Here is a 12,115-nt window from a genome sequence, read left to right on the forward strand (position 1 = left end):
GAAAGGGGCAGGAGGTAACACTGCAGGGTTTTCACACATCTAAGAACAATGCACGCTTACTTGGCTCAACACATCTTCAAACACATTTTGATAGCACCACTCTGAAGCTGCATTCCACATAAAGCGATTCACTAGGAAGCAGCAGAACTCATCTTAAGCACAAACAATGCAATAATAATCCGGAATTTTTAGTGTGAATGATTTCCTATCAGATCAACTCAAGTAAGTTTCCCTAAAACTAAGTGGAAAGGCCTGGGAATACACACACTGCTTGCAGAGCATTCAAACCGGGGTGGCTGTGTCTGTGCTCACAGGGATGCTTGACCCTCCCTGGAAGAAGTATTGCCCTGAAGCTGCTGCAGCTATAGCAGTGTAACCTGAATGGCTTCATGGAATTGTACTGGTACAAGACTGATGGAAATGATGGCAAATACAGGCCTGAAAGAGGAAACAGATTCAAGTCACCAGACTTGGATCTTTATTTTGATATTTCCAGAATATGGTAAAGTTCAGGCTTAGGTTTTAGTTCGGCATATTTTAAAAACAGATGGGGACTGTTAGGGCAGAACTATCCTTCATGTTGAAAATGAAGTAGAAATAAGCTTTTTTATAGAAAGATACAAATGCAAGAGATCTTTACAGTAAGTAAACTGTCAAACTTCTATATTCAGTTTTATGAATCACTTCCCTTGACTTAACACAAACTGTCTTCACATTCAGATCACTAAGAGCTCAGTTTCAATACAAACTATAAGTTTGGACATAAGTTTTTTAATCAAAGATATCACCATTTCCTAAAACTTAAATCCCAACCTAAGATACACTGAAGAATCTTGCATAACATCGATTGCTTGGGAAAAAATAGTATGTTGTGTAACTTTCATATGTGGAAGTACCCAATAACAAAGCCGTAACAAAAGGCATTATAAAAGAAAAACCTTGGGTTCATTCAATAACGAAGTCAAAATAGTTAACGTTGCGATGAAGCAAGTGAAAGCACTTTAAAGGACTCCTTTTTTTCACCTTCTCATAGATCCTCTGCCTGTGTAACTGAAGTGTAGTTATAAAAGCTTTTATTTTAAAAGACTCTTTGGAACTGATATTATCACGTAACTTGAACAACTTCAGAATAACCCTATACTCTTCCCTAGTTCTCTATACACAACAGCCCACCACCTATGGTATCACTCAATGGTGTGTGCCACCCAATGGTGTGTGCCACGTCAAAAAATGTTTCAAAAATTATTTCAGATGTAGAAAAACAGTTTATGTTGATCTGAAGCAATTGCTAGCAAGCAGAATAATGTTAAAGTTGAGCAGGCAGTGCAAAACAGACCCTCCAAATTCAACATGCCTGGAGTACAGTGTGAAATTAGCTTAACTTGGAATCAAATAATCATTTAAGTTAAAACTGGCTAGACATTCAGTGAATGTAAGAAGTACGTAAGTTTCATTTAGCTGGTTGTTTTAAAAGCAAGGAAAATATGTAGATTCCTCTAAGAAAACAGGTGGATCATAACATCCTACTAGAACCTGACAGAAAATGTACGCCAAGGAAAAACAAAACATGAACTCTATCTAGCCCAACAGAGGTGGAATTTAGGCACCAGTAGCTCACATGCATCTGTGCAAGGCTCTTCTCCATTTCTTCACAAGGCACCTCAGTCTTTAGACAACTTCCCCTTACTGCTTTTTCCACAGACATAGGGCATTGCAAACTCTGTTGTGACTAGATTTAGGCAGATGCACACTTAAAGTCCACTTAAACCTCTGAGGTAAACCAGTGGTTAGATCCAATAAAGATTATGATTCAGTCTAAATGACGACAGCTCCACTGGCTTTTTGCAGTCTTGCGATTGCAGCATTCAGCAGAAAGCTGGGGGCTGTATACTGTAGGCACAGATTGGTCTAAGGGATGTAAGGGATGGATTGAAGTAGGTGGGCTGAAATGTCCCCCTGTTCCCAGGATCAGTTGCTATTATTCTCGTTGTGTCTGTATCACAGACAGACCAGACTTTGCCTCTTGCTCACCTTCAAAATTTCTCTACACCTGTTTTCTAAACAGAAGCAGGAAAAGAGAAGGTAGATAAAATATGGTAGAAAACAAATACACACACTCTCATCATCTCCACCATAACTGAGAAAGAACATAACACCATGGACAAGTAACTTCTGGAAACCATTATATTCCAAGTGTATGGATCTCATAGATCAGCCTTCAAATGGAATCCTTTGAAACAGATATGAAACCCTTAGAGAAGATGCTGGCATAACCTTCCTTGAAACACTTGCTTTTTTTCCTGGTGCCAAATGTTTTATTAGAGCCATACAGAATCTGTGGTTCATAAATCTTTGAGTTGGCAGTGCACATTAGACCAGAAGTGCTGTGATTTTCCTAAATACAGGAAAAAAAAATTTTTTGGCTTCCTAATAACTTCTTTTTATTTGAAGAAAGGTTTCTGCAATAAGAAAGAGTCTTTCTACGTCTTCTATGCAATGTTTTCATCTGCTTCTCTGCAACAACAAGAAATGTGGTAACAAACCAAATATTTAATGGAGACTATGGCTTACCACAGTGTCTCTAAGTTATTTAATACTATACTATTCTTACTGTTACTAGTTACAACCGCGTAAAGTGATTTCAAGTGCTAACAAAATGAGAATGATTTACAAGCAGAACCAACGCCATAATCCCCTCACTAAGAAATAAATGAAAAAATTTAAAGCCAAAGGCTTTTCCACCTGCTATGAAAGCCGAGCTGCGAAAAGCCACAGCACTTAGTGGCCTTGTGAAGTGAGGCCCCATGACTGCTGTAACATGCCCAGTGGATCAGGTCAGTGTCAGCTTGGCTGGCCGCTTGGGCAAGGAAGTTCACCAGAAATCATTCGCTCTGCATCAGGGAGAGGCACAGCAAAGGGAATGTGGCGGAGAGCACAAGCTGCTCTGGAAACCTGCCAGAGATGCAACAACCTCCCCAGAGAATCCATTTCTGCAGTTAACTACTCTTGTGATCAAAATTAATCTCCTGTCTCCATGAACTCGTGCCTCTGCCTTAGTAATTTAGGTCTATTACATCCTGTCCTTTTCTCAGCAGACATGGACAGCAGGTTATTTCCTCCCTCTCTGCAATACCCTGCCATGCATTTGAATAATTTTGTGCTTTTTCTTCAGTACTTTTCTAGATCAAGCAACCAGATTGTTTCTCTCTTTCCTTGGAGGTCTAGGAACCGCTACCTTTGAAAACTGCAGTGATTGTCTTCTAGGCCATCATCACTTACTCCACATCAACATGTGGGCTTCAGACCCAACAGACCCAAGAAAAAAGGAGCCAATTACAAAACCAGAAATCTCCCTCTTTTGCCCCCACCTTGACACATGGGAAGGAAACTTAATAGTTATATTCACTCATCCAGTCAAAAATAATCCAATGTGCTATGCATACCTCACTGTTGCAGACAGTGTAACAGTAGAGCCGTAACTGGCAAGAGAAAAAATGACAGAAAGTGTTCAGAAGCTACGTAGGAAATACTGCAATACACAGCATGACATCAGCTGAGCCTGGTTCCTCAGGCTGCGGACTTTTTATAAGATAGCTACTTGATATCAGATTTCCAAGACCCTAACTACAGCATGCTGGACTTAAAAAAGGAAATGTCAGCCCTTCTCTGTGGCTTCACACATATACAGGCAAACACTTATTAAGGTTCAGATTGGTCCTAAGGCTCTGGAAGCCTTGTTATAGAAACAATCAGCCAACGTGACAGGTTGACCTACAAAATTTGCTGAATCTAAAAACCAAATGAAAAGCCTCAAAGAACTCAGCATCCTAGAACTCCAAAACCTAAACCAAAATCCAGCAGGAAAAAAAAATCTGCTAGCCTCTTCCAGGATGTCTACAAAGCTTCTTATGGTGACCTTCACAAATAGTTTTGAATAATAAAAGAAATGTAAAAGTACATAATATATATGAAATACTACCCATTTCCAAAACAAATTGGACAAAATCACAGAAGAGACAGAACAACTTATCCTCCAAATGGTTTTAATCATTCCATATAGAGATGCAAAAGGAAAACTTCAAGTATAAAAGTACACTGGATCTATTAAAATGGAAATTGTATTGTACTTGCCATAGAATTTTTGATAAGGTTATTAAAGATAATGACTAAATATTCTGGAGTGGTTCATTTTGCCAGCTCACAGTGACATTTCAATTCACGTGCTTCATATCAAATTTTAACTACGTGTAATCAAAAGAGTTAATCCAAAAGCTGAGATAAATATTGAAAATTAATTATTTTAAAGAAAAGCTACAGCAAATGCAAGGACTCTGCTCTTAGCATTTCTAGAAAATTACAATGCACAGCAAATCCTTGTTAGGATTCCTTGTTCAAAGCAATTTTGTAGCACTAACATCAAAATGGCCTTTCTAGTCAAGGGTGATTAAGCTGGAGTAGTTCAAAACTACATAATGGAAAATAAAAATAATAATAAAAAGAAAGACAGTTTTCCACCACTGCTGGTGGGAGAAAATCGATTTCCAAATACAACATTTCAAAGGAAAAACTCCACTCTGCCTTTACTTTCTTCCTAAGCATATGATATAACCACATGCACATATACAATACATATATAGAACACTCCAATTTCTGTGTGAATGCAGGCAAGGAATAAAAAAAAGTTTACACTCTCAGCAAGAAAGCCTTGTCAAAGAAATGTAATCAGTAACTCCTAAAATCCTAAAAACTTCTGGTCAAAAAGGACTAGAAGAATTTAGAGGTTCAACAATGGCATTTCCTATATTTGTGGTTTTGTTTACAATGCAATTAAATTCTTATTGCAAGGAAGAGACAGTTTACTTAAAAGTATGTGAAAATTTGTATCAGTTACATGATATTAAGAACTTGTAAAGTTCTAATTTCTTGCTGAATTTAGATACAGAATATCGAGCAACTAAAGAATTTATTAGCATAGGTGTGAGAGTACTGCATTTATGAAACCAGAAGATACTACAGGACAATACGTAACATTTTAAATAGAATAAATGGTATTTGAGAAGTACTGTATTAAATATCTGGCCAATTATTGACAAAAATACAAACATAACAAGCTATGTCACCTGGATACTAGTGGCTTTAAAAAAACCGAAACAACAACTAAGCTTTGAAACTGAAATAGCAGTGGTCTTTAGCTTGGAATAAAATCTTGTTGAGTTTAAAAAGCTTTAGAGCTTTTCAAGTTTTTCCATGTTAGATAAGGATATTGGAAAAGACATAGTTTTGAGCAGTAACAGCAACCATGCAAACACAGAAACCACTCCTCCACTACTGTTACTTGGATTTTGAATTATTCTTCTATGAACGTGGAAGAAATATCAGCACTTGATGAAACTGAAGAATTTGCAATATTTTGACCAGCAGAATACAAGACACTCCTCCTCCCTCCATTTTCTTCCTATGATTCATCATTGCAAAGATGTTCTTCAAAAATGCTTTTCTATATCAAGAATCCTTCTGCACATATAAAGAGGTGAGAGGCAGCAGAATCTTGACAATCAGCTAAGAGGAATGAAGTCAGAAGAATTCATTTTTTGCAAGTTGCTTGAAAGTACACTTGGGGAAAATGCTGGGAATACAGTTCCTATTGTACCAAAGATCAGATTTAAATAAGTAGATTTTGAAATCCAATGTGATAGGGGAAGACTAACTTATTATTATAATAAATATCTTATGATTACTCACCAAAATGTATTATCTTTTTAATCAATTCAATTAGAAGAGGTTGTAAGGACCAGGAACTTGAAGCATTATTAAAAAAATCTCCAAGTGTTATCAGTGCCTCAGAAACAGGCTTAAGAAACGGTAAGAACCATCTACTCACACACACAAAGGCGCTTTTTTAATGTATAAAAAAGTGCTTAACACTATTGAGATAGCAATCTCTAATAAAAATTCTACTTAGGTAGAATAATAAAATCCTACCAAATACTAACCTGAAATACTATTGCTCTAGTGAGGACATAAAATACGTATATTGATTGACCACATGAGAATATATATAAAAAATACCATTTCTTATGAATAGATCTCGTTTGTTGCAGAATATACTCCTAAGTAGCTAACAAATTCTTAGCACCAAGAAGATTTTTTTGTTTTATTTTTGGAACAGCTCAACCAGAAGGTTTTGGTCAAACCCAGTCTCCATTTTAGAGAGAATGCTTCTTCTCAGTATATTCCTTCTCAAATATTTTTTCTCATTTTCCTTCTCACCCGTCCTCCGCTTTGTTCCCATCTTAAGAATCTTTCAAGGATCATACCACTTTCAACCTTATTATTTACTATAAAAACCTTTGGAAAGAAATCAAACCACTTGCCAAAACACTAGGTCTAGAAAGTCAAGATGCATGAAGAATGGCAGAATGTCAGTCATTCCAGACAGATGAGTTAGTAGAGCTAGAAGTCAAAAGACTAATACCACAGGCATCTAAAAAAAAGTTTAGACAAGTTAGAGAAACGGCTTTGTTTTAATGAGAGAATATAAATAATGAGAAAATTATTTTAGTCTATAGAACTGCTTAGTCTATAGACAAGGTGATTTGTACACAAACCCACGCACTCAAGGACAAACCCAAACCATGCTCCATCTTATTACGCGTTAATATAAATTACTCTAAAAACTACCTGGCACTTTCCTGCAGTGGTCACTTCACTGACCTTACTGACAGTTGTAATACAAATTCGGTGGCATTATTGATCCTTTAATTTTTTTTTTAATGTCACTTTAACTTACTCCACTTGCCTGAAAGGTAGTTAGATGACTATAACTAGAAAGAGCTATGTTAATGCTTCAACATTAAACTTCGTTGGTATTATAATTAGTGATGAACCACAGAAACAGAATCTTTCATGATGCAGATACACAGAAAGCATCATCATGTCATCAAAAGTGTCATTGTATTACTAAATGTTTTGTACACGAGAGTCAGTGGGACCTTAGTGGGGCTGTAGGTTCTGCTTATCTGTGACCCTACTTTGCGAGGACGGGAACGAAAAAGAAAAGAACAAGCACGAAAGAATACGGTAGCACTGTGCCCCAGTTATGTATGATATTGCAGCACTATCTGCACAAAAGAATTCCAGAGAATTTGGTACTACACAGGATGAAGAAAAACACAAAGCAATAGAAACTACTGTGGCAGTGATATATTTTACATCATGAGCTATTATGTGACAATGGTACTTACCATATTTGTGTGATGCATAAAGAGAGGTAGATGAAAGGGTCATGTTATGATCACCATCAATAACTAATGTGGAGGAAAAAATGATGATTACACAGATGAAAACTGCTCTTATGCACAGGAATTTTTAAACACCTGAGAGCTCTCTAAATCTGCCTTAGTATAAAGTTCACATAGGAGCCATTAATTAATCCAAGTTTAAACTAAAATTTATAGTAGGTTTAGTATTCAAACAGGATTACTTCTTATAATTGATTGCTAAGAATTACACTTTGTCATATGTTACATGAAGCCTCCAATGTGATTTAATATTTTGCTGGTCAGCCTATGACTTAATCTTTGAAGAGTCCATGATATTGTAATATTCTCTTAAAGGAGAGATGGCTGAGTGGTCAGTAAAGAAACATCAGTGTCCCTTGAAATGTCACCATTCCCCAGTTTTGACCCTGTTCCTCTGCAGAAGGTTAATACTTGGCTAGTAAAGTCAGAAAAATAGATCATGTGGGCACTTCTCATTTGCTTTGGTGCAAATGGAGCTGGATAATGACCATGCTGTGCTCTGTGTCCCATGGATGAATGTAGGAAAATGCTGTTCTTAAATCAAATGGAAGGAGCTGCTAGAGGACACTGCAAAAGACTTCAGGATATCAACTCCATTCCAGTCAAGAATATAATCTTAGAACCCTCTGTGCCAAATTAGGATGTTTTCTTATAGGGTCTCATACATGTAGACAATTATTCTGTTGTGTGATCCCCACATTAATCAGAAGAAAGGCCAGAAAATAAATTGCTATCTTATGTTATCATAAAGAAAAAAAAAATCAAAGATTCTAGTAATTTGCCATTAGTTACAAGGATATTTGCACTAATTTGCATTTAAAAAAACAAAATTAGACACTCTGAGTAATAGAATTCCCCCTGTTCTGTCTCCATTAATGATCAAGAAAATCAGGGAGTACTAGTTCCTGCTGTAAAGAACTTCTGTGGTGCAGACACCTTTGCAGGTGGGCAGGTTAGGATACAAATGCTCCTTACAAGAGAGAGGGCTAGGATCCAGGTGTTGTCCATTGCCTCTCACTTATAGCATCACAGGGGCTTTGGGCCATGCTACAGCCCAGAAAACAGCCACAGGGAACCATAATCTCTTTGACATTTGGGAAATAATTCTGCAACCTGATTAAAATTAAAACATAGATTTTAATTTGAACAATTAACTATTTTTATTATTAAAATGTTAAACCCTATCATTTCTGTTGTTCAAATATTATTAGTATTTTGCCTATTACTAAAATTGAACACAACCAACACTACAGATCTATACAATTTATTTTGATGCTATGCTTTTTCAGTTTTTAATAAACTGAAGCTTTTCTGCGTGGACAATGCATTGTCCTATTGCAGGAATGCGGGGAAGCCGAAAGCCTGGGAGACATGAGTCAAGGACACCAACAGCATGGTGGGAACACCATCAAGACTGAAGAAAAACACACCAGCTGAAAGCTTCTGCCTAAATGATCTGCAGTGAAATAGCCGGCACTGCTGAAATGAAAACTGACTTATTCTAAGTTATAAGCGCAATGTGTTGCCATGACTGGTCCACTTTGCATCTCCCAGTTTTGTTGAAACTCTGCATTCAGGTAGATCAAGAGTTGAAGACTTGTTTCAAGCATTAAAGCAAGAGGCTTATTATAAATAGAAAAAAAAGATTAGATTATGGGCTATAGTTTTACCATAAATGGTGGCCACAGATTGTGGAATTTATTATAAAGTCTTCAGTACCATTAAATAAATGTGCATGTGCAAAGCCTGAACTCACATTCTAAAAATATCTTACTCATTTTCAGGCTTGATAAGTAGAGACAATGAGAGTTTAAAACGTTAGTGCTACTAGCTGTCACAGTAACTGTACATAAGCTGCTATGAACAATCGCTTTTCCAGAACAAAGCACCCGGATCCATATAGGCGAGGGGATGGCTGTAAGAGTTGGGTGAGGTTCAGCATACCGCATCCCTAGGCAGCGCAGAGCTCAGGAGCAGGCTTGTTAGTAACAACACTAACACACAGGGGTTGTTCTACTTCTAAACAGTCAGCTGAAGGCAGCAGTTCAGGGCAGTGACTAGGACAAGGACCATGCTAAAGTTATTTGCTTTCACACCTGGTGAGGAATTCACAATACCTAGCAAAATATTCATTGCCACCCACCTTCTGTGGTGACTGGGAGAGAAATCTCCATGCAGGCTGCAGACTGTGCTTTTCTGAAGGGGGGCCGCCCAGGCCCCCGGCGGTTTGCCTTTGAGACGTCTGCGCTGGAAAGTCGCTTTCCTGAACTGCAGCTCTGGGACGTGGGACTTGTACAGTGACCATTCACGTGATCTGGAAAGTGAACGCAAGAAGTGCTAAGTAAAGTGCCAGCTCCTGAAATTCAGGATGGAGGAGAGATGTACATTCTGATATTTAAGAATGGGTTAAATCAAATCTGCTGAGAATAGCTACTTATTTGTTTCATCAGCCCAGCATGTATATGTAGGAATAACTCACCATATCTTTAAGGTATACTTGAAAAAAAACAAGTGACAGAACTTGTACATGTTATTATAGCTCCAATCCCACAGCATTTTGTTGACCTATCTGAAGAGGCAATTAATCAAGCTACTGCTGGTAACACTGTCATTCCTGATGTTGTGTCTCCTAGCAGATACCAAATAAATTCGAAAACTATCTTTCCTTTTTGCTCGCACAGAGAACTCCATGTGTCATTTACTGCAGGACAGGACTTGAAGCTAGACATCTTCCCCACCTGTCTCAAAGCTGCATGAGACAGGCATCTAACTGCCACTATTTGGGATAATTACAAAACTGGCCATAATATTGCTAAGTGGTTTTTTTTCTTTACATACCATATAGATTTATTTTATTGCTAAGCAAACTGACTTCTGAACAATTGATTTGTCTGCCACCGATCTAAAGATGTGAGGCTGAGCCCTTGGACCCCTGCTAGAGGCTGTGGTCAATCTGCACAGCACGTTGTGCTGTCTGATGGGGTGAGAAACAAAACACAGCTGCTTAAAACTCTGTTCTTCCTTACAGGCAACCGGTCTTTAAATCACAACAGTCCACTGATGCAGGCTTGACTATAAAACATTCATGTGATATTTTTCTTCCTCTCATGTTGGGTAAGACAATATGAGAAGAACTACTGAATATGATTTTCCCCTCAACATATGAAGGGTTACACACCCAGGTATAACTGAATTATTTTTGGTCAGCAGGTAATTCATACTTACTAATTTAAGTAAACAGCAGGTAATAAACATAACAAAAATTCAGATTTATGTATGTTGCACACTGACTATTTCTTTTTAAAAGAAGCTCAATGGAAGCTCAGTACTACAGTTATGACAAGCTCGGAGTTTCTGCCTTCATATTAAATGCAGCTTATTTATATCTGAGAATTATCCTTTAAGGTTCTGTATATAAGTATCATATTCCATTAACTCTTTGATTTGTATTCTATCCAAGGAAAAAATGAATGTTAGTACACCAACATAAATTTATTTATTGGTTACCATACCGTGATAGCTCCACTGTACATGATGAAACACTATTTCTATATTCAGATGATAAAATAGATTCTATACTGATACAGAATACTATATATAGTCTTCCAATCTGTAAGTCATGCCCTTTCCATGTGAAAGTGGTTCAGTCTTCATGACCAAAATTGGAAAGAATTGTTCAGAATTGTAGTTTAGAAAGCAATTTAGTATCTGTACTGCATAATGAGACAGCTCTGTAGGAGACACAACTTTCATGATTCTTATAATGTTTCTTAATACATAGCTATTAACAGAGCTAACAGCAGATATAAAACCAATGTGGATGATTCATTCAACTTATAGTTAGGTAATGTTCCAAAATATGCTGGAACTATTAATATAGTTCAGTAGAAATTCCTTTGAGACAGGGGGCTTTGTTCAAGGGCACAGGCTGACTGTTCAACCTCAGCAACAGACACATCCTCATCCAGCTGCTTCCTTTCTTCAAAATTCAGTTTGTGTGAAGGAGTTTTAGCATGATATCTAATTATCTCCAGGGGGATCCTAGGAAGTGGTGAGGAACATAACAGAGTAAAGAAGAATCATGTTCTATAGAAACATCAAAAACTTTTGTGAGTCCCCTTCCCTGCACATTGTACAGAATGGGCACAATTCTCTTAAACTCCTATTCACTATGCCAAATTTTAAGACAAATGCTGCTATGTTTCTCTTAGTATACTTGCTTGTCTCAGTTACCTTCAAAGGCCCAAATTAAACAACACCAACAAAAAATCAATAGGATCTGGGCACCTAATTCCCTTTAGTTGCTTTAACAATGCCTTTCCAAATAAGCAAAGCCAGTTTCTGTGTAGACAAAAAATCAGAGCTCATCCTAGAAGCTACAGGCATATCCCTTCTAGTACTGAAGCTGGTGAAAATTCAGTGAGTGCTACAACAATGACTGCATTAGAGATTTTAGTGATCAGCTACACACTTTTCTGTGTATTAACACTGTTCTTCTGATTAGATCTGATTATTTTTTAAATGTATACAACAAGCAGCAATGCAGTTCTTCAACCTTTGTAAAAGCAAAAAGACAATGTACCAAGGGTAATATAGTTATGGGAAGGATGACTTCAACATTTTTGCTGAGAAGCCAGTAAGAATCAAGCACATAAAGACCGCTCAAATATATGAGAAAATCCCATGTTTATTTAAAATTATTTTCGCATGTTTTTTACAGTACAAGCTCAGTGATATAAAACGTTTCTGAAGAAAGGTTATGTACTATTTAAGAAATTGTTCCTTACCACATAGTCTGAAAATACTTGAAGCAT

General features: G+C 37.2%; 1 protein-coding gene across 2 annotated transcripts in view; it reads right to left on the minus strand.

Moving 5' to 3' along the window:
- The window catches only part of STXBP5L (syntaxin binding protein 5L), a gene marked incomplete at both ends in the record, with an annotated part of 197,112 nt that overhangs the window by 12,648 nt on the left and 172,349 nt on the right, over nt 1-12,115 (minus strand). For both annotated transcript variants that reach the window (XM_080354706.1, XM_080354705.1), the window contains one exon: nt 9,445-9,615. In XM_080354706.1, coding sequence (XP_080210832.1) covers nt 9,445-9,615 — 171 coding nt within the window. The remainder of the gene's footprint in view (nt 1-9,444; nt 9,616-12,115) is intronic.

The sequence above is a fragment of the Nesoenas mayeri genome, assembly GCF_963082525.1.
Source record: "Nesoenas mayeri genome assembly, chromosome: 1".
Lineage (NCBI taxonomy): Eukaryota > Metazoa > Chordata > Aves > Columbiformes > Columbidae > Nesoenas > Nesoenas mayeri.